Source organism: Sparus aurata, chromosome 19 (genome assembly GCF_900880675.1).
Source record: "Sparus aurata chromosome 19, fSpaAur1.1, whole genome shotgun sequence".
Lineage (NCBI taxonomy): Eukaryota > Metazoa > Chordata > Actinopteri > Spariformes > Sparidae > Sparus > Sparus aurata.
In genome coordinates, this window is record NC_044205.1 from 11597704 (window position 1) to 11623510 (window position 25807).

At 41.4% G+C, this 25807-nt stretch overlaps 1 protein-coding gene and 1 pseudogene across 3 annotated transcripts; both read left to right on the forward strand.

The window, feature by feature from the left end:
- Positions 1-1023: 1023 nt before the first annotated feature.
- Positions 1024-10006, forward strand: LOC115570431 (crystallin J1A-like; annotated as a pseudogene). Of its 2 annotated transcripts, none has more exons than XR_003981765.1 (10): positions 1024-1113; positions 1694-1760; positions 2546-2725; positions 3433-3531; positions 4095-4187; positions 4276-4432; positions 4534-4649; positions 6784-6861; positions 7260-7399; positions 9629-10006. The product of XR_003981765.1 is annotated as a crystallin J1A-like, transcript variant X1 (transcript). The 2 variants fall into 2 exon arrangements; XR_003981766.1 differs by having other exon boundaries at positions 1074-1113; positions 1689-1760.
- Positions 10007-11784: 1778 nt separating this feature from the next.
- Positions 11785-24866, forward strand: sh3glb1a (SH3-domain GRB2-like endophilin B1a). Its single transcript, XM_030398755.1, has 9 exons — positions 11785-12026; positions 12513-12654; positions 13507-13635; positions 17203-17336; positions 18387-18479; positions 20944-21033; positions 22038-22138; positions 22646-22880; positions 23459-24866. The coding sequence occupies exons 1-9, from the start codon at positions 11964-11966 to the stop codon at positions 23564-23566; spliced, it is 1095 nt and encodes a 364-aa protein (XP_030254615.1). The 5' UTR covers positions 11785-11963; the 3' UTR covers positions 23567-24866.
- The last annotated feature ends 941 nt before the right edge of the window (positions 24867-25807 follow it).

The window sequence follows — 25807 nt, forward strand, 5'->3', positions numbered from 1 at the left end:
TGATGTGTCATAATGTATGGTCCTGGGTGAAATATCCCCCTAAAAATTGGTACAATATTTAGCTATTTCTGTAGTCATTTTCAGCGGTAACTGTGATGTTTAAAGATATTCAGTAGAACATGATGGTCTGACCTTGACAAGAAGGTAGACTCAAGCCGCCCAACAGGCGAATTAGGTCTTGTTAGTGAAAGCGTTCACAAGATCTTTAGGCCTTAAAGATTCTAGATGAATGGGATGTATAACCTTTAACAACAACACCATGAAAAAATACACAATTTGTACGTATGTTAGTGCGCGATGCCGGGGTTTTCTAACCGCAAGTCACTGTAAACAAACATTGCGATTGGTTCTAGACTGCCTATCAATCAGCACCATAATCGAGTCAGATATGTGCTTTTTCCAATACTTTGGTTTATGGCCAAATACCTTCTAAACTAATGATTGTTTAACGCTAATCGGCCAAATGCTAACACCCTGTACTAGAATAATTAGCATCACTTACTAAACATCCATATTTAACCTTTACAACAGCATTTCAACGGACTGTAATCTGCATTTAGGTACTGTGAGAGCAAGCTGTGTTTGATCATGGCCCCACAGAGCCACTAGCATGGCTGCAAGCGCTTACCTTGTTGCTAGTAAAGTAAAGTAAAGATTATGATTCAGCCACATTTCGTATTAAGGACTATGCTCAAGTGTCCAAAACAGCCAGTAGGCTGCAGTGGGCTATTTAACCACTACTTGATAAATACTGTAAGTTCCCAATGTTAAAATTATAACAGCAACAACTTTGAACCTAACAAAACCACAGCATTAAATTGAATGTTGCACATGTTACATTCTGAATGTTCAAATAAAGAGTGTATACTATTGACACTTCTTTGATAAGGCTGGGATCTATAAACCTTATATAAGAACTCTAGTCCAGTGTGTTACCTCCAGTGTCACCACCTCCTTGGCCTCCTTCCAGAACAAACAATCTTCTGCCAACCCCAAATTTTCAGGGGTTGCCATTGGTGTACGCTTATCACCGGGCTGATGGGACCCTCCTCTTATCAGAGAACTGCCAGTGAGACAGTTTTACAACACTTCAGACGAAGACGAGGCTCTGAGGTAAGGAGAAAAATAACATGTCTGTAGTTGTTTGGCATCAAATAGAACTTGGCACTTCATTACGATGCACTGTATTGTTTCAAGGACGTCTGCGGTTATTAAATGAAATGACAGACACATTAATATTCTCGGCGCATTACAAAAAACAACTGAACAAAGTTGCAAAGTGTGTTCTCTCTAGGAGAGTGGATAAGGCTGATCCTGTCATCTTTTTACCAGAAGTTATGTAATCAAACTTAACTCTGTCCACTGAGGCTGTGTTGCATAACTTTTTGTTCTATCAAAATGAATGGTGGACATGGCTACATGAAAACAAGCTGATTTTTTTTTTTTTAAAAGACACAATATGACTTCTGGTTCTCGATTTACCGGATGTTGCAATGAAAATGCTACATTAAAACTCAGCACGTAAAAGTATGTTAGTTACTTGTGATTACTTAAGACCCTTGTCACCAATAACGGCGAGTTTCCGTTTCACTGATACAGATTACAGCCGTTCATGGCAAGGTTGTCTTTTCAAATATCTGAGCCAGAACCTAAAATTATTTCTTGTTTATGCTCCACTTGTGTCTAAGAACAGATGGCCTCGACTGTGGCGGACAGAGCCATTGGGGCCATAATTGGGGCAGCGGTGGCAGATGCAGCAGGTAAGATAAACTGTGATACTGATGACAGGGCTTAACATGTTACAAACCTCTCAAATCTGCCTCCTTCTGCTCCAATATCCCAACAATTCATAGGCCCATTGCATGATTTAAAACTTTCATGAAGAACCTACTTTTCCATGCTAAGTACATGTTTATCTCTTGCATTGCAAACGTGATACATAAGCTTTTATCTGCCATACTTGTTTGATCGGAGTGCCACTATTCCGCATCGGTGATCAAATATCTGTAAAGGGTGCTCGTGCTGATGAGGTGTTATACAATGCGGCATTTCAAACAGTGTTTCGTTGTTTTTGTAAGTGTGACACTGAAGCATTATCAGCAGCAATCATAAGCAACATCTGGAAGTGCTGATAAGCACAGTCGGTTCCATAACTTGTCAGTCATGTTGACTTCACACGTGGTGTTGCAAAAGTTCTGTAACAGTCAACTGATAAACCTAAACCAGACGAAATTATCATTGCATTTCATTGTCAACACGCTGTTTTGGTGATTGATTAACATTTGGTTCTTGTTTAGATTCAGGATCCTCTCACTCCAATGTCACACAGCTACTTCCCTTCCCATGCTATCTAGTAACGACAGACTGTATGTATAGTAGTTCATGTCAAAACACAAAAACAAAACTAGTGAATGTTCCACTATTTTGTCCCCTGGTGTTTGTGTGTGTGTGTGTGTGTGCGTGGGTGTGTGTGTGTGTGTGTGTGTGTGTGTGTGTGTGTGTGTGTGTGTGTGTGTGTGTGTGTGTGTGTTCTCCACCCATACAGCCCAGCCCATGCACTGGATCTACAGTCAAGACAAGCTCGAAGAAATTCTCTCTGATCTGGAGCCATGTCCTGAGTTTCGACCTCAGTCAGCGAATCCTTTCTACCTCCGGAAGACGGGCGAGCAGACCTGCTATGGAGACCAGGCGTACGTTCTGCTGGAGTCCCTGAGCGAGTGTGGAGGTAGTGAGGTGCACTAACACAATATTCTCTGCGACCTCTAGCTAACCCTAACCCTTAAACATTCAAGATATTTGTGTTAATAAGTTTAAAAGTGCTCGTAAACAGATTTTGTCTCCAGGCTTCTTATTCAATGCAAAATGATGAGATTAGTATCGCTCTTCTCATCCTACTCACGACAAGAACGCTAAGAAGCTCTTTATGCTAAGCTAGGCTAATCAGCTGGCTGTAGGTCTATAGTTAGCTGACACAAGACAGGTGTCAATTTTCTCAAAAACAGTATTTGCCCAAATCTTAAACTTTTCCTAACCACCATGCAACGTACCACCCAATCCTTTGAATACATATTTGCATATGAATGATGAATTTGTAAATAAAGGGCGGGAGTTTGGATTCTGATGCATTCTGCCTCGCATTTGTAGTCCAAGTCATACTGACCAATCATTTTGAGCGGGTTTTGGTTGCAAGTCCATGTGCAGAGCAAAAGAAGCAGAGCGCAAGACACTGTCCGCTGTCCCCAAAGCATAACTTCTCATCCCATGATAGTCGATGGGTTCCGACACAGCATATTATCTTTAGAGATCACGTTCTTGTTACTAAGTACAGTGTTTAATAGTGAAACAAACAATGAGACAAGAGTTATGTATTTCTCTTTAGATCACAAAGGTAATATATGCAACATGATTGTTTTCTATGCCATGTGTTGCCAGATGTGAACGTGGACGACCTGACCAAGCGCATCTACAAGTTCTTTGGCCCAGGAACAGTGTACGACCTGCCTCTCAATGACCCTTACAGGAAGAAAGGAGGTACTGTTACCTGTTTTGTGTAACTGTCCGTTTCACCAACCAACATGTCAGTACTGTGATGCCAATATATATTAATCATCAACTGAACAGGACTGAAAGGATGTGAGAGCCTCTGTTACTCTCCGATAACACTGTACATAATGTTTTTCCTCCCAGCCGATGGGGAAAACCCTTTCCGTGAAAATATTCCATACAGACAGACTTCCCTGTTCTCGGGGTCGGTGTCCAGAGTTTGGATATTTACAGTCAGGATATCATATAAATACAGTGCTGCTGTAAATCAACACAGCGGCACAGTGCACTGTTGGGTACAGTTAACTGCGGCCGGCTTTTATGTCTCAGAATAACATAAGCAGAGCTGTGTCATCATCATGGGCACTGATAACCACCATGACTGAGGAGACAGAGAAAAGAGCTCCACCTACAGAAACTTTAACAGAAGGTTGAAGGGAACGTCTCTTGTCCTCTCTCGCTTGTTTTTTCCCTCAGTCATAATTCTCTTATTCTGTCTGTGCCATCGGTGAAAAACTGTCAAATAACAGGGTATTCATTTGTATCATTAGGTCCAAAAGCCATCCTCCCCATCGATGGCCCCTGGAGAAATGGGAGCCTGAAAGCTTTCATGAGGAATGTGGACGCCGCCAAGGAAGAGACTGGTAAAGATCTCGAATCATAAGGTGCACAAAGACCTCCCCGGGTCCTTTGGGTTGTTGTAACCTCTCTGTGCGTGTATGTGTTTCCAAGGCTGTGATACGGACTGTCAGATGGATGGCGTCACCAAGCTGGCTCCGGTGGTGGCCATGTACGCCGGCCGACCCGAGATGCTGGAGAAAGTGGAGAAAGCCATACGGGTGACCCAGAACAACGACATGTGTGTGGCTGAGACGCTGGTGGCAGCGCGGTGAGAGATGGTCGTGAAGACGGTGAAAACAGTTTGGTCAAGGACAGTCAAACTATTATTTAAGGGAGAGTATTGACCATTCTTCCTCCTGTCTTTGTTAGGTTTTTGGAGCATTTCATTCTGAATGGTCCAGATCCCAATGTTCTGAATGCAGTACTGGCTCAGATGACTGACCCAAAGAGACAGAACCCTCAAGAGCTGGACCGGGCAGTCATTGGTAAGGCTTCATGTGTCTTCAGGGCTCCATTCACGTTGGGATTCAAAGGAATAATTTGACACGAATCTATTTGATTTACCACAATTTACACAAGATAATAACTGTCTGTGAAATATGAAGCTATAGCCAGGAGTTGTTTAGCTTAGCTTAGCATAAAGACAGCCGGGGGAATTACGTAGTTTGGCTTAGATCAAAGTTAAAAGATTCATTTGCTGGCATCTTTAAACCTGAAACTTTTAGTTTTTCAATCAATCAATCAACTTTATTTATAAAGCACTTTTCATACATGAGTATGTAGCACAAAGTGCTTTACACAGGAAACATAAAACAATAATAAAGAAAGCCCCTCCCTCCCACCCTCCGTACTATATACATGCACACATACGTACACACACATACACACACACACACACACACACACACACACACACACACACTTACTACAGGAAATAAGGAGACATGGCAAGGCACTGAGGATTGAGGAAACGCCACCTTTGGGGCCGTCCACACTGGGAGGAGTCACAGGCTGTGCCACGGGGGGCACCAGTGCCCAGGCCCCCCGACCCTGACAGACAACGACTGGCTGGGCCAAAGGGACCCAGGGACAGCACCCCCAGCAGCAGCCCAGACACAGCTCCCAGTGTGGAGGACCCCCCTGAGGAAACTCTGGAGTTAACCCTTAAAAACTAAAAACATAAGATAGGATAAAAACCCTGACAAAAGATAATTTAAAGAAGTGAACAGTTAAAAGGATAAAATGCATAAGATAATAATAAATAAAATAAAATAGTATCGAAGATAAATAATAAAAATTAAAAAAAAATTAAAAATTATTTAAGATGAAAATAGTTTAAAAAAAAAAAAAAAACAAAAAAAAAACAAGATAGGAACAACAACATAAAATACGATAGAACCACATAAGAATGGAATAAGAATTTAAAATATTAGTTAAAAGCCTGATTAAAAAGGTGTGTCTTTAACCTTCCCTTAAAAATATCAACAGTCTCTGCAGACCTGAGGTTCTCCGGCAGGCTGTTCCACAAGCGGGGGCCATAGTGGCTAAATGCCGCCTCACCGTGGGTTTTAGTTCTTGGTTTTGGTAGGGATAAAAGGCCAGAGCCGGAGGACCTCAGGGTCCGCGAGGGTTGATATGGTAAAAGCAGGTCAGATAAGTAGGAGGGCGCAATGCCGTTAAGACATTTAAAAACCAGTAAAAGAACCTTAAAATCGATCCTGAAGCGCACGGGGAGCCAATGCAGTGACTCTAAAACTGGTGTAATGTGCTCCCGCCCTCTGGTCCTCGTCAGCACTCGTGCGGCTGAGTTCTGTAATAATTGGAGATTATTACAGAACTCTTTAAATTTAAATTTCACGTTTTGTACAGATGGAAAAAGCATCATATAATGTGTTTTTATCCCTTTTCTTCACGTCTTGATGCTAATTTTAGCTAATCAGCTCTTGACTCAGGCTTCATGTTGAATCGATAAGAGTGGTAACAACATTCTCGTCTTACAAGAAAGCAAATAAGAATATGCCCTAAAACATTGAACTATCTTTCGCCACAATTTATCTGAAAAAATGTCTCTAAAAGTTAGATTGAGCTAACTGGCTCCGGGCTGTAGCTCCATAAACATACACACACAACAATTGATTTTTTTCATCTAGCTATCGCCAAAAGGTGAAAACGGAACTCTCTTTGAGAGCAAACTATTTTTCTGAGAGAAAAACCTCCAGCTGCTCACAGCCTGTATTCTGCATTTTACAATGTATTCCATCAGGATGGACTTCCTTGATGGTTCAATAAAAGGAATATTCGCTCTCCTTTTTTTTCTCTCATCCTTTAAACGAGAAAGAGAGAAAGGGGCAGACAAAACAGAACACAGACACCATCAGGTCAGGGGAATGTGATCAAAGTACATGATACACAAAAAGCTACATGCAGTAACATGATCCTGATCAAGAAACTATAGCAACTGTGTTTCAAAATCAAAATTTAATTCAATAAATTCAGGTTTCATCATAAATTTGTATTATACATAATATTAGTTGAGACTGACAGCTAGATATATATTTTCTTTAATGTTCAAACACTCAACTCTGCATTTTGTCTCTCTTCCTGTACCCCCTGCTGAAGCACATATCAACCAGGTGAAGGACAGCCTAGCCAAGACGTCCCAACAGCTCATACCTGCTGTGTTCACAAACACATGAGGTAAGCCAGTCGGCGGCAGCAGGATCCAGGTCTGTTGACTTGGCACGGTTTGTGCGCCCTCCCTGTCAGTGTATCCGCTGGTGGGTCCTCCAGCCTTTGATCTCCTGACTCGTGGTGTCCGTCCTCCTTCCTTTTCATTTTCCCCTTCCCGCTGAGTTTAGAGTCTCAGGTTTTACAGGGCTGAAAGGTTGAGATGCTTAAAGTGCACGTGAAGAGTTCTGCGTGGCAGATCTGTTCAAGGGCCTCCTATGATTGTAGGATAATGATGTTGCAAAAGTAAAACAACTTGTGATGTTTTTCAAGGCACGACGAACAAGAGTAATCCTATATATTCAGTTGCTGATTTGATCATTTACCATGTTTCATGTATCCGCTGCTAAGTCTGTGTTTGTGTCCAGCTTTGCCTGGTGCGTTCCAAGGAGCGCTGCATGGAGTCCTGAAGCTGAACCAGCTGAATGAAGCAGTCAGGGACACCATGCGCCGCGGGGGATGCACCGCCAGCCGAGCCTCCTTCATAGGAGCCTGTTTTGGGGCACAGGTACTGGAAAAAAGTTCTCAGGCACATTAACAATATTTAGTCACTGACACTAAAAGAATTCAGTATGTTTGTAAAGAGGAGTATTGATTAAAGAGGTGATATTAGCCTTTTTGTTTTTTTCAATCAATCAAACTTTTTTTTGCCTTTCCTTTTTTGTGTTTTGTGGCAGGTGTTATATAGAATTATATATTTATTAGAAAATATAGACACTCCAGTCAGTCAGCAGACATACAGTTGCTAATGCTGCTGCAGTTATTATAGATCACACTACTTTGCTCCACATGACCCGCCCTACTCTGCCTCTGATTGGCTAACTCCTGCCTGTTAAGTAATGCATATGTGCAACTCTCACCATAGATGGAACAGAGGCACGATGTCTCACTCTGTAGCTAATATGGAGCATTCAAGACACAGTGTTAAAAGGGATGCTGCAGCAATGCACCATAGTAGAAAAATATTGCATTTTTTCAAAAATTTAAAGTATGTCAACTGATTGTATTAGAAAGCATAAATAAAAAACGAACCTGAAAATTAGCACAATATGACCTCTTTAAAGTTTTTTAAATTCTATTTTCCATTCCTAAACACTGATTTGAGGGAAAATTGTATTTTGATTATAAGCTCTAGAGCTCTGTAATTATTTCCCAAAAATACTATTTTATACGCCTATGTGTTCTTTATACAATTAGATTTTTTTTTCTTTATAAATTCATGCACATTAAGTTAAAACAACATTGTTTTTTTGTCCAGAATGTTTGAAAGTGAGCACAATAATAGGATAAATGGAATACTGATCCAATTTCTGTTTTAAAGAAAGAACATATCATGGAGGTAGCTGCTTAAAATGTCTTTAAAAATGTAATAATCAAAATTGAATCTAGTCTGTTTATCTTCATGAGAGCCTCTTTTATTTTATTTGCAATGAGGCATTTGTCAGGGTCTGACCAGCCGTTGTCTGCTGACATTTCCAGAAAAGTTAGTTCATATAAAAGAATCTTGTTCTGAATATTTTCCTGATATGACGGTTGATATTAAACACATGATCAGTAAGGTCCTTCCTGCCAAGTAAGAACTTGGGAATTATTCCACTCAAAGGGCCATGACAGGATGCATTTTTGATGAGTAATATTAACTTTGGTGATATTCTGAATGATGTCTTCATATCCATAGAGGTTGCCTCCTCTCTCATCAGTCCACTCTGTTACGCACATGGATGATTTATTGTTTGACAAATCATGCTGATTGTTCCATAGTATGCATGAATGAGGAGAACAAATATGTTTGAAAGTCATCTCAGCTTAAAGTGTGTGCTTGTGACGGCCTAAAAGCTTGAGGGGCAGTTTGTTGCCCTTATAGTTACAAGATCATAGACATTTAAGGACAACACACGAATCAAGTACCAGGATAAAAAAGTGAAACCACTGATAATATTTTTGATGCCTTAAATCCCCCTTCAGCGTAGCTTCTCATATACCTTTCTTTTTTTAAGGGTAGAGATATAATCTGCTGCTTTCAGCCATTAAAGGGGCACTACGTAGTTTTGGGGAAGAAATCTGTATCGGAAGAGAATGATTTTCACTGACTTACTTAATAAACAAACTGCCATCAAAGGACAACACAGTGTCATACTGTTATACTGAAGTTTGTATTATTACCTCAATCATATTGTATTAAAATTCTGAGTTTGAATCTCTTCTCCAAAACTACACAGGTCTACTTTAAATATTATCTTAACAGTCTTATAATATTTTGATATTAACAGATGACTGTGTTTGTGATAGGGGTCGTTATTGTAATGATGAACTTAAAGAGAGTTATCACCTGTCTCAGCTCTGCAAAGTCTTTTCGAGCACATTGTTCAGGGTTTCCTGCCAGCGACTTTACCACTCTGGTTCACGCTCGCAGCTGTTTTCAGCAAAAAAATCCATTGCACACTGCCCAGCGTCCAACAGATAAACAGTTAGCAATTAGATGAGAGTTTACAGCTGTCAAACTGAGAGCAAAGTTATGATCTGAAGCCGAGTTACGTTTCAGGTCAAGCCCTGCAGTATTTACAGCATCAGACAGACAGACAGACAGACAGACAGCACGTGAAGATATATCATTTCGGATGTTGTTGTTTTCTGTACTTCTCTCAACTCTTGTGATGAGTTTGACAGTCAGCTCAGACATTCTGAAAGCTTGGTGCTTCCTCTGATGCTTTCAGCTGTCATCTTGATGTGTTTTCAGACCGGCCTCCAGGGAATCCCAGAGTCTTGGAGGAAGAGGACGCTCAGATATCCCCTGCTGTTGGAGCTCGCCGAAAACGTGGTCCAAAAGAGTCAGCAAATGTAGCCCGGCTTTGATTTCGCCCCTAAATGCGCCTGTTGTAATTGCTTTTCAAAAGCTATCTTAGATTTTAGGAAGGCTCTCACGAGTTGCAGATGCACTTTGACGCGATGATCCATGACAGTTACATCCGAAAAAGTCTCGCACTGGATGAAACTCGAAGCCGTTTGCTCCGTCAAAGCTGCATCGTGCAAGAAAGTGAAAGTCTGCGCAAGTTTGCCTGCAGATGCTTTGTAACAACACTCTCAAATAAAGACTGAAAGATTTTTAAGCCACAAACATGTCTTGTCCCATCATCTTTTTTTCTTTTTTTTTAAGTTCTCTGCTGCAGAGTGGCCAGCTGGGATTAACCTGCGGAAAGCTGCTTCACCTTGATGAGAAAGTCATTTTGCCGAAGTTGAATTTCTCTTCCCTTGAGTACTCTCTGTTACTGTGAAGAGAAAGAACAGATAGACACAGATTTACTGCTGGAACAACCCGACAGCAGCCTAGTCCTCCCTCAAAGGAGTTGTACTGCCTGCCTAAAAGTGCTGACTTCCATATTCACGTTTTTTTTTAAAGCGGCCGCCCCAACAATTCCGAAAGTTAGCCAAGTATTAAGCGAAGCCAAAGCCTTAATATCTTTGACATAGTGTGGTTATAAAAAAAATGCACTGTGTAGGCTACTGCTGCAGTCCATTAGCTGTTTTACAGCTTACACTTGATAAATGACAAATAGTTTGACCTTGTTTAAATCTGCAACGTTTCAACGTTTACACTGTAAATCACTACCTTTAATATAAAGTTGCGTTTCACGTCATCTTGGCAGTGCAACAAGAAACTACTTTTCGCGTGCTGTCAGTGGTGCAGACTAAATGCAGCTTTGGAACTATTAAATGTGTGGCTGCACAAGCCTTCCAGCCACTGTTAAGCCGAGTAAAGGGCTTCGAGCTGACAGTGCGTTGGTAGCTTACAGAGGGGAAGTCATTTGATTTCTCTCCCTGCCTGACTTCCTCCCACACAGCAGGTAGCAGCCTCCGTCTGGCATAATTACATCCAGACCTGAAGGGTGTTTTTGTTTTCCTAAAATCCGCCAAAGTCCGTTTCCTGGAGACAAGAGGGTTGCAGAGGATATCGTGTTGTAGAAATGCTATCCACCGTGTGTCAGTGTTACTCATTACACACAGCAAGCCAACTGATATTACGCGCCAAATCGAATTTATTGCAGTTTCATGATGATAACAGTTATGGGAAATGTATAACTCTCGCACAAGCAACACTCCACTGAGTTTTTACACCTGAGCAAATAACCTGCTTGCACTCAACCGGCGTCACGACGGTACAAAGCAGACATTTTTCTAAAAGGGGGAAGATCCGAACAGTATCCCCCCTGTCTCCCAAAAAGGCAATCTGTGATTTAATTTAATTAGAATGAGAGTTTGGAGTCCAGCCATGACTGCTGCTTGTGAAATAAAAAAAAAAAGACGCAGTGCTCATGGGGACAGATGAGCCCCTCTCTCTCCCAGTCCTCCTCCTCCTCCTCCTCTTCTGCACAGAAGCATCTTGTGATGCTCCTTATGGTGGGAAAACACCCACGCACGCATGGTGCCTTCGAGGTGTCCTTTTGATTTCACTTTAATTTTCCTTTAAATGTCTTACTTATAAATCTGACTGTAGTTGCCTGGGCTTGATGACTGAAAGTGCCCTTTTAAAAATAGCATAACTACTGCATTGCATTGGTTTTTTTTTAGCTAACACAGACATTGAAAAGAGACATTGTTAGGACATTGAATGCAACATTCAGATTATGGTAGAGAAGGTGATTTTTCTTCCATTTTTTTTACCATCTGCTTCTCTCCTCCTTCATATCAGTACAGTTGTGATGTGTGTCTTGTGCTACGGAGATAAAAGCCCATAGTGTATACACCACCTATACGTTGGATATAAAACTATGAAAAACATTTTTTTTTTTTAAAAAGGAGGGAAGGGGGAAGCCTATTCTAATCTATCTAAGAAATATTGGTTAAAAAGATTGGCAACTCCATATACGCATGCGCGACATTTTCTCATAGCTGTCAGACCAGGCCGTCGGTGTGAACCATCTTGTCCGTATACTATCTTTGTCTGAATCAACAGCTGGGTGGAACTCCGACTAAGAAAAAAAAAAGTTGCCTCAATGACATTTTCTACAGGGATGGCAGTTTGACTGTGCGAGCAGCTAGCTGTTGTGTGAAGTGTTTATTTCCACCTCCGTGCCATGGATTTTAATGTTAAGCGGTTAGCCGCGGACGCCGGCACCTTCCTGAGCCGCGCGGTACAAGTAAGTTTGACCGTTCCGTTCGTGGAAGTTGTTGCTAACCATCGTTAGCTGCTAGCTTAAGCAGTCAATTAGCGTTAGCTCGCCTGCTAAACAGCTAACGCAACTGAGGCGGTTAGTTTGTAGCTAAGTAGCCCGTTATCGTCCGAGGGAAATTTCCATAACGTTATTCTGGAAAGTTGGCTGCGGTTACACTCTTTAAGTGTTTTATAAACGGAACCTCCGACATTTGAGTGTCTGTTAGAGCCAGGCAGTTCAACTATCGAAGCAGGCCTCAGAAACCATTTGATAGAGCTATCAACAGTTACCAGACAGATAACGTTGATATTTGTAAGATAGTCCGTCCAGCATGTTATCATTAGATTAAACCTTCCACCAGACACTCCTTGTATGACACATCGGGCCCGCACTTTTTACACCATAAGGTTTCACTTTCCAGGTTATGGTGTTGTGCTCATTTATACCGGATACCTTTTGTTTTTCTTTCAGTTCACAGAAGAGAAATTTGGCCAGGCTGAAAAGACAGAGTTGGACGCCCATTTGGAGAACCTTTTGGTCCGAGCTGAGAACACCAAACAATGGACGGAGAGGATCATGAAGCAGACAGAGGTCTTACTGCAGCCCAACCCAAGTAAGACCGCACTGTTTTGTCTGAAATGAACTTGACTCATCTGACAAATAGAATGCTGACATAGGGGAACCCCTTTTCAGGGCAGTGTGTGTGTGTGTGTGCTCCCTACAATGGGGAGGAAGGCACCAAACCCCATTTATAAATCTGTCAACTACATGCCACTCACTTTGCTCATCAATACACTTTAACGTTTCTTAACTGAGGACAAACAGACACTAATTCCAAATCTAAGTGTTAGGTTCATTATGATGATTAACTTCCTACAGTTGTGGATTTTAACCTGAGGGCCAAATCAGTTCTGAAAGTGTTTGATTTACAAATTCTGAAGAGTAGCTCATTAATTCAGAAAAGGCCTGCATTCCAGTGTTGATCTTCCCCCAATAAAAGGGGTCGCATTAAAAAAATACCGCACATCTCCGAGATGGCGTTTGACACACATCAGTTGATGGGGTGTCTGTGAGGTCTGTAAGCTCAGCTGTGCATCCTCCTCTGCTCACACCACGGCGCCATATTGCTGTATCACAACCACAGCACAGGCACAACAAACACAAGACTGACCAGCTGCTGCTCACAGTGATGTGTAACAGTCTTGGCTATGGTAAACTGGATTTGTTCTACTTGCATACAGCATACCGCAGATAATGACTGCTGTGATTGTCAGTGTACATGCATATGATGTGATAACATGTAACAAATTAATCAAATTGAGTTCGACCGAGAGGTTCTCTTGTAATGGGTGTCATTATGAAAGCTGTTTTGGACTCGCTGTCCTAAATTCACCGCCTGCACTTGGCTGCCTTACTGTAGTCTTATGACTACAAACTAATTGAGTTTTCTTGTCGCCATCTGCAGATGTCCGGCTAGAAGAATTTGTGTACGAGAAACTGGAGAAAAAAGCCCCTACACGAATGAACAACCACGAGCTGCTGGGCCAGTCCATGATCGAGTCAGGAAATGAGTTTGGTCCTGGAACTGCCTATGGTGAGTTGCCTGGCATGCTGGGACTTTAATGAACATAACTACTTCTGAATCCCGCTCATCTTTGGCTGTGGCTCATGCTATTTTCATTTATAGAGTTTATTTTGCCTTTTTTTTTTTTCGCCGGTTGACAAACACAATCATTGCCTGCAAAACTCCTCAATTTATGGAGCACACAAAATTGTTGATGTAGGTTTCTTTCTTTTCTTTCTTGTGTAGATTGAGTGAAGGCTTTTTGACACTTCCTGGAAAACATGTGAGCACCACAAAAATGTAAACATCTGTATCATCCTTTGCCACGACTTTGTCACAAACACTTTTAGCTTACCGGTTAAAGTATAGATTTCATTTTATCAAAGGGTGTCAATATCATCTTTTCAAATCAATTCAGGATCTTTGGCCCTCCAGAGACTTCGATTATGCTGGTAAAGCTGTATGGTGCAATTTAAGATGTTCTCTCAGTTTTCTGAGAATGATGCAACGCTGTTTTGCTGTGAACCTCCAGAAATATTTTAGTCAGAAACAACACCTGACTTTCCATCAGTGTTTGGCTGAAGAGATAATAACGGAATTAAAATTTTGCATGAACTGTTCCTTTAATGTAAAATAGGGCTGGGACGACGCGTCGACGTAATCGACGACATAAATTCATCGACATGACATGACGAGTCGTCCCAAACAGGAATTGGTAGTACCTGTGGAGGCTGAGAATAGCCTCTCTCACACAGAGATGCTGCATTAACGCCGCAGCGGCGGTTCGTCAATTCTCCGCCATTGGTCTTTCACACAGTGTGATGTACCGCTGGAATAAAGACGAACCAGCATGTAATTCACACAGAAATCTGCGCTGCCGCTCCTAAAGAGACGTGACGGTACACGTCATGATGATGACGTCGGGGTGTTTCCCGGGTGTCCCCCCTGTCAGTCTAAATCCACGGACCATTAAAAATGAGTAGTGATTGAGAACCCGCCCCCCTAAACATCCTGGAAGGTGAAAGAGTTACGTTTTTCACGCTAAATTACATTATTACATAATCGCCATCAGTAAACAGGTCGCTGCGTAACTCTGTCACTTGCGGGGACGGAGGCTGTTTTCTGGGGGAAAGTTCACTGAAGTCTCGGTCGGGAGGGCTGACCATCGCGGTGATTTCTATCAACACATCCACTTGAGTGAGTTAAAGGTTTTTGCCGGTGACAGACGCTGTTTTTTGGGCAGAAATGTGACAAAGAGTTGGTAGGACAGGTGGGAGGACAGACGCTGCTCCGCCTACAACTGCGGTATTTTTTTCCTCATATAAGTTACCAACGACAGTTAAAGTTACTACATTACATTTGTTTGGTCATGTAACGTTAAAATTTAATAGTTAGATTAGTCGACTAATCGAAAAAATAATCGCTAGGTTAATTGTTTGAAAAATAATCGTTTGGGACAGCTCTAATGTAAAATAGTAACATGTTTTCCAAATTAGTTCTGATGAAGCGAATATGTAACACAATTGACTAATCATTTTCTTCCGCTTTGAAAGTAGAACTAAAAGGCGTGTTTGTTGTCTGCCCAGATACTCCTATAAGATTACCATTCCCAGATTCTTGTGAAGATGGCCTGTGTGACCTGTATGGTGTCTTCTTCATCTTCTTCTTCTTCTTGTTCTTCTTCTTCTTGAGGTTTATTGGCATCTGATTTGATTTCCAGTTCATAACATTTACTTCATCTACATCTTTTCGCTCATTTTATAACAGCCATGCGCAGTCTATATTGCCATCTTCTGATGAAAACAAGTGTTGCCTGAAAAAGTGCCTGCTTTGCTTTTTTTCTTTTATTAGTTTTTCTGTCATTTATTTGACATGTCAAAGCTTCGCTTCAAATTTGCTTTAGATGGAAACACAGCTGAGGCCTTGGCTGTTAACCACCTTTGTAGAGTTGTCACGATACCAAAATGAGTAACCACGATACTATACCAGACAAAGTATCACGGTTCCGGGTATTATCGCGATACTGCAGCCTTTTTTTATTATCATTATTTTTATGATCTGCAATGTATTTGTACAAGTTATAAATACTTATTAATTACTTATAATGTTGTTTGGTGCATGATTAACATAATACTAGTGAAGCATGAATTGGACTGAAACAAATATTTTTATGAATAACATTTATTAAAAAGTTAAAATTAAAAAAAAAAAAAGGTATGGTCTTGGCCATGGGTTGCTTCCCTTTTGGGTTGGATGGCTCTCTCTAAAAGAAGGAGTAGGAAATACATAACAAATTAGCCTAATGGTCCTAATGGTTTTAGTTCATAACTGGGTCAATAAGAGTACATGAACAAAAGCATACGAGCAATAAAAAACAAATAAATGAAGTTAGAATTTATATGGTTGAAATCATATAATCATTTAGTTTCCTTTGCACATTATTTATGTTTAACTAATATAAATAATCAACTTAGGATAACAAATCCTCTGTCTTTTAAAAATATCTATTTGACAATAATATAACATAATAAACCATAGAGGACAAAATACAATAAACAGGAACTGATTCCCTGTGAAAACTATATTTTTATGCATTTTCTAGGTGCTTTATACTTTGACATCCTTTAACTCTTCATTCCTCAGCCTGTACACGGAGCATATAGACTAATATTAGCCAATGAGAAAATAAACAGGGCATACTAACCTGGTATTCGACATATAAATCTGGGTGACGACCCTGCAGGTGTTTATGAGGTTGGATGTGTTCCCTCCTTTGGCTTCTATAGCTTGGTGGCAGCGCCTGCACAGTGGACGGCCACCGTCTATTGCTTTACCATCTGTGCCTTGTTTAAAGCTAAAATAGTTCCAAATGTGACTTTTGGAGTTTGGTTTTTTGAGCAAAATTAGTGGTGCCACTGAGACGCCGCCGCGGCAGACTCGCCGCTCGGGCCTGGTGCTTCTGCCATGGTGAGTGTGTTGTCTCGTGTTAGTGACTGTAAGCTCGCATCTGGGCGAGACAGAACTTTAGCTTGTTGTTTGTTTTGAAGCGAATTTCTATCGAAGCGGAGCTGTCTTCACGGAGTTCGTTCTTGCCGACAGAAACACACGAACAGCCAATCAGCTAACAGACGGGCGGACCCAGCGTGCGGAAACAGCCTATCATATCCCCGGACATCACCAGTAACAGGCAAACAGCCAATCATTCAGCAGCTGTGTAGTTCGGTTGCAGTAGTTAGCATGTGGGTTTGTTTACAAGGGAGTAGCATGCAGTGAGAAGCCGGGAGGAGAGTAGAGGCGGCCGCTATGTAGCGGAAACTGGCACCGGTAGTATAGTAATCCACGGTAGTACCGTCGTGTAGAATTTCTAGTATAGTAGGAACCGTTAGGATTTGGCACCGCGGGGTACCGCGGGTACCGCGGGTATCGTGCAACTCTACACCTTTGAACAGGAGCGCTTTCTTTGTATCCACAGGCCTCTGCATCTGCTCAATATTGAAGTACCTAGACTTGCGTTGAGACTGTTGTGCCACATTGTACAGCCCCCTGTCCTGTGTTGTATTGAAAGTGAAACCACGCGTGTGCTGCTGACCATTACAGGGAATGCTCTGATAAAATGCGGCGAGACAGAGAAACAGATTGGTGGAGCAGAGCGGGAGTTAATCCAAAGTGCCGCCATCAACTTCCTGACACCTTTCAGAAACTTTCTAGAAGGCGACTTCAAAACCATCCTGGTGAGTGTGACTGCTGGGTCAATTTCACTTTTCACTGAACTTTCAACCTTCATCCTGAACCAACCCCTCAAACTATAGAGTGGTGCAGGGATGACATATTTTTGTAGGCAAAACAGGACGTTACCATCTCTGTTTCCCTCAGCATAAAAACCTATGGGAGTTTTTAAATGTATTTTTCATCATTTCAGAAAATAACCTCTGTAGCAAACACAAGTTGATACATACACACTTCACGGATGAACATCAAGTTTATCGTTTTTTAAGTCTTTAATGTCACCACCACTTGGCGTTTGGCTACGCTATAATATACACACATTACTGTAGCCTGATTGATCTATACCTTGTTAGATTAGTTTGCACCTAAAGTCCACATGTAAAGAAAGACTAGTGAATGGATGAGTCTCTGCCGTGCTTATGTTTAATGTTCCTGACAACTTCTGCAGTCTCTTATAACCACTAGTTAGTAACCACCATTTCTAAGTCACGTAAAAAAGAAAAATTAATTCAAACGTGGGTATTTACTGACGTGTTTTATGTCATGGAACAACAGGTGAAAAGGTCTTCAGCTCGTGGTAAACACAGGCCTCATTTCAGGCATTTAACCAACCTACTGTTGAGTTTAGAGCATTACCAATATCCCTATGTGTCCTTTAATCTGTCAAATCTGTCAGCAAATGCTGTTTTCTCATCAGCCACATTTAAATCTGCTGTTAAGTTTAGTTGTATTAGACAAAACACTTCCTGTCGTTCCTTCAGAAATAAAGCTTTTCTCTGGCTTGACCGGTGAGGCTTTTAAAGTAAAGCAATTACAGCTGGCAAAAGTCGACATGAAGTTAGCAACCGCTAATTCATTCAGTGAATGAAAATGGCCTACTGAAGCTCCTGATCTGGACATACACATGCTTTTATGTTACCAGATTTGTTCGGAATATTTCAGGAAGGAATGTTGCAGCTAATGCAAACCACTAATCTCATCTGCTAGAAAATGGTGACACTTGAATGGAAAGTAAGAATCTATTTTTTGAGTGTTTTGTTGTGTTTTGTGTCCAGAAAGAACGGAAGCTACTGCAGGTCAAACGTTTGGATTTGGACGCAGCCAAAACCAGGCTAAAGAAAGCCCGGATGGCTGATGCAAGAGCTGCAGTAAGTACAGAAACGCAAAACACAAGCACACGATCGTCAATGCAACACCGTCAGTTTTTCTCATCTGGATGTTTTTTTGTAACACTGATTAGTGAACAGTGTGAGTGAATTCTGCTTTCTGTAAAGTCATTATCCAGTCTCCTTTTTAGAGAAGGAAAAGCTGTCAGGGCGTTACCGTCCCTCCATCTGAAGTCACACAAGTCATGACTAACACACAGAATTACACAACATGAAGTTGACCATTTTATCTCTTGTGACTTGCAAACAGTCACATGAGCAGCTCTGGGAAATTTAGACTTCCCCTTTCTGGATTTTCTTGCTCTGACGTCCTCTTTCTTTTGACATCTGGACTGCTTTTCACTTAAAATTCATCATACCAAAACTCCACACTTAGTTATTTATGGTGTAATAGTGTCATTGAATGGAAACAAATTTAGGGGCGCACAAGAAAATAAAAGGGAAAATTAACATCAAGACGCAGCAGGGAAATAACTTTACAAGGAGAATACTAAAGAATTCTTTAAACATAAAACATGTATTTTTGACCTAACAACAAAAGACAGAGATGCATCCCACAGCACACTTAGGACTGATTATACTTGTCACCAGACGGCTTTAACCCTTTACATGTCTTGAATACAGTTGAAGCATTTTCTGACTGAGGTCTCTGTTATTTTGCTGCATAGTTATCTACCCAAAAAAAAAGTCATGGATTGTACTGACTTTCAAGTTTTTATTTGCAGGTCAAATTGCAAAAGAAATGTTACATCTCACTCTAACAGTAAAAGTTTCAGATAGTCTGAGACTGTCTTCCAGTCAGCAGTGTCTGAAGATGATATCTCTAATGACCTCAGCTCTGAGCCAAGATTTGGCCAAATCCTTTCGAGAATTATCCTCCCCACCCTCTACCCCCCTGTCTGCGTCAAGAAAGGATCACGACGGGTGTGCCAGTAAGAGAAAAAGATTAGACCAGTACTCAACAAAGCTGCTGACAACTAGAAGCCCTGTCGCAAAACGGTTAAATGAATGTCAGAGGCAGGGATGGACGTTAGAACACTGGGCAGTATCCCAGCAAAGCGCTTTGGCTGCAGTTTTCAGAGCATCTAAAGTAAATTAGAGGCTTTGGAGCACAATTTTCCACAAATGCTGGCAGAAACAACCAAGCCGAGACCCAGTGAGCTTAATTTCCTTCAAAAACTACTATATTACTCCCTCTGGTTCATTCAGAGCCAAGTTATCTCTGCGGCTTGTCAACATGCTCATTTCATTTAGATTTACCAAACAGCAGGACAGACAGTCAAACAGTGTGTTAAATCTGTGCAAACAACCGTGTGTACTGTCAACAATACCTGAGTGAGGTTGTCACCGAAATACTGGAAGGGTGAAAAACAGTTTCTGCAGGGTAACACCAGCTCTGCTTTCATCTCCGTGTGACGGTGTCTGAGGTGGTTTGGTATTAATGCAATATTTATCTGCTACATTGTCACAGTGCTGCTTCCATCTACCCAAGTGTGGTTTTGTTAAAGAATGCAGCTGCCTCAAACACACACACACACACACAAACACAGAGTGTAAGGATGTGTGGTGTTGGCTGTGGGTGTGCAGCAGCTGTAGCGCTAACTACTGTGTCACTGTTTTCAAAACGCAAAGCAGCAGATGTGAACGGAGGAAGTGACAGAGGTGAGTGGAATGTTGGAGCCATCTTTGAATCACACACGCACACACACCAAACCCCCTGGTAGCAGTGTCAACAGCTGCCGTCTATCCCTTTCTCCATCTCTTCCTTGACACACACTGTGGTACCTCCTGGAAAACCTAGAGTCCTTGTCGACGAGTCGCGCAAGAACCAAACACTGTCTTCACGCTCCCTTCCTCCTCCGTGGCTCTAATGTAAGCTGTAGAAAGTTGAGGACAGTAAGGGCCATTGTCCCTGTCAGTCTCAGCTCCAGACCATATGTTTATTAGACTTTATAGCGAGTCTCAACAAGCCATTGTTCCACCTTTTGGCTCAATGTGAGGAAAAGGAAACATTTCCCTCAGGACAGAAACATCACGTTCAGTTGTGTTAGTTCTTGTGTCCGTTTCCCTGTCATTCGTGTCCATGTACCAACTTCACATATCTGTACAGTTGGTCTCACCGCATCTCTTTTCTTTGTTCTGCTGCCTCTGATTTTCCCTTGTCTTGACCCACTGAAGCAATATAATGTTACCTGCACATATACAGTCTCTGTTATACAGATATAGATCGTGCTGTATCTGTATAACAGATAAGAGGATGATATCTGCAAACCCATTTTATGGAGACTTTTCATTCACTCTTGTGTATGTTTGTTTTTAGTCGTATATCATAAAAGCAGAACTTGGATGTGATTTTGCTCACTTTGATCAACTTCATTCCTCAAACCGAAATGCGTGTGTGGTGATGGTATTCTGTAAGTATCTGTTTTTGTTTCTTCATCCTCAGGCAGAGCAGGAGTTGAGGATGACCCAGAGTGAGTTCGACCGTCAGGCAGAGATCACCAGACTGCTGCTAGAAGGCGTCAGCAGCACCCACGTACGTTCCCCAGCTCGGCCCACCTCAGCTTCTGCTTCAATCAGCATTCAATCAGTAAACAAAGGATGTAAAGGGACATGATTGGGTTGTTGGTTTTTGGCAGAAAAAGTGACGTCTTCTTATTCTGCTTGTTCCTATTCCTATTCATATTCCTTATTTCCGACTGATATTAAAATTAGTAGTAGAAGTAGTAGCAGTGTTCTATTTTAAAAAAGAGAAGGGTTAATGCAGCAGCCACTAAGTTATCCGGACCCCAGGTCCTTAGTACAGTTCAACCATTGGACACTGGATCCTATCCTGTCCTTCCCATAATGCAGCTCAACATCATATTTTACACACCCTACTCAGCTGACACACATGTTGTCAGACTCCATATCTGCAAACTCATACAAGTGTATTGCTTAGTTAAGGTTACCCGATGACATCACAAGGGTTTTTTTTCGACTTTACAAGGCTCCTCCAGAGCCGCAGAAGACTTAGAACTGTGCACAGACTGAGATGTATTGCTCTCGCCCTAAAAGGGCACAAAGCTATCAAAAGGTTTGGTAGAAAATAGGGCCGCAAGTAGTGATTTAAATAAATCAATTAATTTCAATAAAACTGTCAATTATTTTCAAGATTAATCGATTACTTGTTTGGTCTGTAAAAAGTCTGAAATGTTGAAATATCTAATCAGTGTGATCAGTCAATCAAAAATGACTTCTACAAGTGTCTTTCTTTGTGCACAACACAAAGATATTGAGTTTACTGTCAGAGAAGTAAAGAAAGCAAAAATATTCACAGTTAAGAAGCTGGAATTTAAATTATTTAGTTTTGAATACTGAAACTGATTCCCCGATCATCAAAATAATTTGCCGTTCATTCGATAGTAGACAATTAATTGATGCATTGTTGCAGCCCCAGTATAGAGAGACTTCTGAGTCTTGCAAGTCAGGTTTAACATGTGGAACAAGTCAGTCAAACATTTTTAATCTTCTTAATCTTCTCTCCTTGTGCATTCTCAGGCACACCACCTACGCTGTCTGAATGACTTTGTGGAGGCCCAGACTACATACTACGCACAGTGTTACCAGTACATGGTGGACCTTCAAAAGCAGCTGGGCAGGTGAAATACCACTGTCAGCTTTCATTCCTTTGTCATGAACATCTCAGTAGATCTGTCAGTTCCATCTACGGCATCATGCTGCAATCTCTGGCAGCCTTTCCAGGCAGTTTACAAACCACTTGAATGTCACAGAGAGAGGCTGCACTGAAGCAGCAGGGAGACACTAGTATTATTAATATACCCTCACTGTAGTGAGCAGTAAGTCATGACCACCATTGCTCTGTTGTATCTACCTACAATCTTTAAAAAAAAAAAAGAATCCTGTGTTACTTTTAGAAATTCTTTGTGCAAACAAAAGGATGACCCGAGTCCCGACGTGTGATAAACTCAAAGTTCATGTTTCATTAAGGTTTCACCTTTAAAAGTAGAAACTGGAAAATGTGTAATTCAGAGGAAAATTAATCAACAATGCGGTCACAGAGAATTCAGCTTGATCTGATGCTTACAGGGAGAGATGACATATAACCATCTGTAGCATTGTATTGAAAAATACTTCCCTCCCACCAGTTTCCCCTCGTCATTTTCCAACAACAACCAGTCATCTGTGTCTGGCGGGGCCAGCATCTCTGTGCCCACCATCCCAGTGACGGCCTCTCTGCCCAGCGTGTCCGCGGGCCACGGCAGCTCGACGGCATCGGGAGGATTCAACGAACTGCGTAGCTCCAACGGCAGCCGCAAAGCCCGGGTGCTTTACGACTACGATGCTGCCAGCAGCAGCGAGCTTTCCCTGTTGGCTGATGAGGTGAGCATGGAATAGTCACTTCTGTATATCCGTTTATTGTTCACTTTTCTGCATGTTATTTTAAAGTGTCTTTAAATAATGAGAATTGTCATTTTTACAAAAGGTAGCCTGGTCTGAACCCAAACTGAAATTAAAATGTTTGTGTTAACCACATCATGCCCTGCAAGTGCAGTGGAGCATTTCCTGTGCAACAGCCTGAGTTCAATGGAACATACGCCCCTCCTTTTCCTGGAAAAGCAGCGAAGTGTCCATTACATGCCTGTGGTTGACTAACAATGAATCAACATGACCTCATTCGTTCTAATACCCCCACTCAGAAGAATTGTTCCAACTGTGTGGCATGAACTCCCTTTGGTAATATCAGGATTAATAACCAGGCACTTCATACATGTGGTGTCTTTGAAAATGAAAATACACTCTAGGAAACCGATGATGAATGCAACATAATGGACTCGCGCGTTTCCCCAATTTGCCTTTGATGAATAAATATGACACTGATATTGATAAGTGATGGTAGTATATCCTTTTAAATAGAAACTTGATAATTGAATATACTAAACACTGCATCTGTCCCCCAGGTGATCACAGTCAGCAGCGTCCCAGGCATGGACTCAGACTGGCTGATGGGTGAGCGGGGCAACCAGAAGGGCAAAGTGCCGATCACTTATCTGGAGCTGCTTAACTGAGACCCACAAACAGCCCAGCCGCCCACATCTAGCACCTCTGTAACCAGCTGTGATCTCATATTTATATTGTGTTGCAGGGACAGGCCTCTCTTTCTCTTCCATTCAGTCATTTTTAGAATGAGTTTTATTTCTATGAAAAGGAGTCTCGGTAGGAGCAGACTCGAGCTGGAATGAATACATTTGAGTGAAGGGGGAAAGGACCCAATCCCTGATGTGTTTGTACGCACCTGCAGTACATTTTCTAAACCCTGCTTCCATTGCCTTTGTGTTTGATGCCATGCAATCTGCAATATGTGCCAGAACATCTCCCAAACTTCAACTTTTGTTAAAAAAATGTTTTTGTTTACAACACGTATCTCAGATGGTGACCGAAATGCTTTCAATGTGAGGCTTCTGATCCTCTTCCCTCACTGCTAAAACACGTATTCTCTTTTTTTTTTTTTTTTTAACTGCACTTCATTTGAGGTGAAGAGCTCCGCTGATTATTTTAAAGTCTTATTTTGTAACTGATAATCTTACGTCGCAGTAGCTGTTGCGGTTACCCTCAGTATGCAGAGTCTTTTGTTTAACAGTATCACATGTATTGTGTGTCAGCTTTATTCACATGGAGCCTTACTCGAGTGGACAGTGATTCAAACACATTGTTCCAGGACAGTTGATAAATGAGCGACGCAGAATAAGAGAAGTTGTAACCTGCTCACAGCGATCGTTGAGTGCCTGTCAGTGAATCGGCCTTTTCTAAGAACATTTGCCTTTCCTGCAGCTACACCAGCAGTATTGAGATTGTTAAATCAGTCTCTCCTCTTTGTATTGAAGCCCAGTGTTTCTAAGATATTAGAAATTGAAAACCGGCTGATGTTTTCCAACCAGAAGCTTTTATCTCCGATTAAATTATTAATTTGTTTACTGTGCGTTTATACACATTTTATTGTCTCTGGTTGATTTGATTGACTTGAAAACTACTTTGAAAAGATTCCTTAAATTCATTTTATTTACTTCAAAGACGCTTACTTTTTACCTTAAAGTAATTACATGTTCTTCATTTGTACTTTTGAAAAGAAGAAAGAAAACATGTTATTTTGACATTACCAACATTTCTCATCAGTTTCCCCAATAATCCTGCATTTCAACTCATTTTTTTCACATTGGAAAAAAAGTCTTGTTCTGGGAGATTCAAGTATATTATTATTATTACATGGCTGCTTGTTGTTGTTCTCTGTGTAACTGATAAAATAGCATACAATTGTAAAATAAATATACAGTATGATGCATTTAATAAAATATCACTTGTCTGTTGTCAGATTTCATGTCATTCATGTGGATGCACCCTTTCAGCCGTTCTGGAGCAAAATGTGACGGCCACTGTTTATTTTTCAAGGTTCCCCGTAGGGCCACTAGAGGGCAGAACAGGCAACATGATCAATCTCTGTGTTGTGAAATGTCACTGGTTGCTTTTTTAGGACATGCTGCTGAAGACGTGTCGACCACCTAGTCTCTAATGAGATTGAAACACCACACCACTGAACTAGAGAGATTGAGCCTGTCTCAGAAAAGCTGACGAAAAGCTTCCATTTTTAGACCAGCGGAGCCTTTTCTTTTCTTTCGATTTTAGTGCCGAGTAAAAATGAAATGGACAAATGAAAAAATAAAATATGTACTACTAAGTCTACTGCAACGGAACCCACAAGACTGGGGGGGGCGTCACGTGAGTTGAGACGGACATGACTGGAAATCATGCCCACTCTGCACTAAATTATTCTGATAATCTGCTTATTATTAACACAGCTTATTCTACCGAGCCGGAGCTTTCGGGTCTGTTTTTGTCACATGAAATCTTTTATAAACCATGTGTTCCTTGGCACATTTTTTGGGAGGGGGGGTTTCTCCACTTCAGGATGAGTTCCTTTTAAAAGCACTTCACAGACATGTTCTTGATGTTGACAAAGACGTTTGTGAGGGCAGACAAAGAACACATCCACTTATCCTCTTGTTATTTTGGGCTCCCTCCTGACCCGGGAGTTGTGGAAGCCCCCAGTGGTTTCCACAACTCCCGGTGCTGCAGTGCTAGCAGCTGTGCACCAGAAACATACAAATCCCCAGAAAGTAACTCATAACACTGACCCAGTTTGATAAAATGTCTTTATTTAAAGAAAAAGGTATAAAGGATAGAGTGGTGTAGGAGGGGTGGCTGTACTTTTTCCTTTGGAGGGCCAGAACTAAAACTTAATGTTGGATAACAGG

Coding starts and splice junctions, on each gene's coding strand:
- sh3glb1a (XM_030398755.1), top strand. CDS start 11,964: ATGGATTTTAATGTTAAGCGGTTAGCCGCGGACGCCGGCACCTTCCTG. Junction 12,027..12,512: donor TCCTGAGCCGCGCGGTACAA/GTAAGTTTGACC, acceptor TTTTTCTTTCAG/TTCACAGAAGAGAAATTTGG. Junction 22,139..22,645: donor CTTCAAAAGCAGCTGGGCAG/GTGAAATACCAC, acceptor CCCTCCCACCAG/TTTCCCCTCGTCATTTTCCA.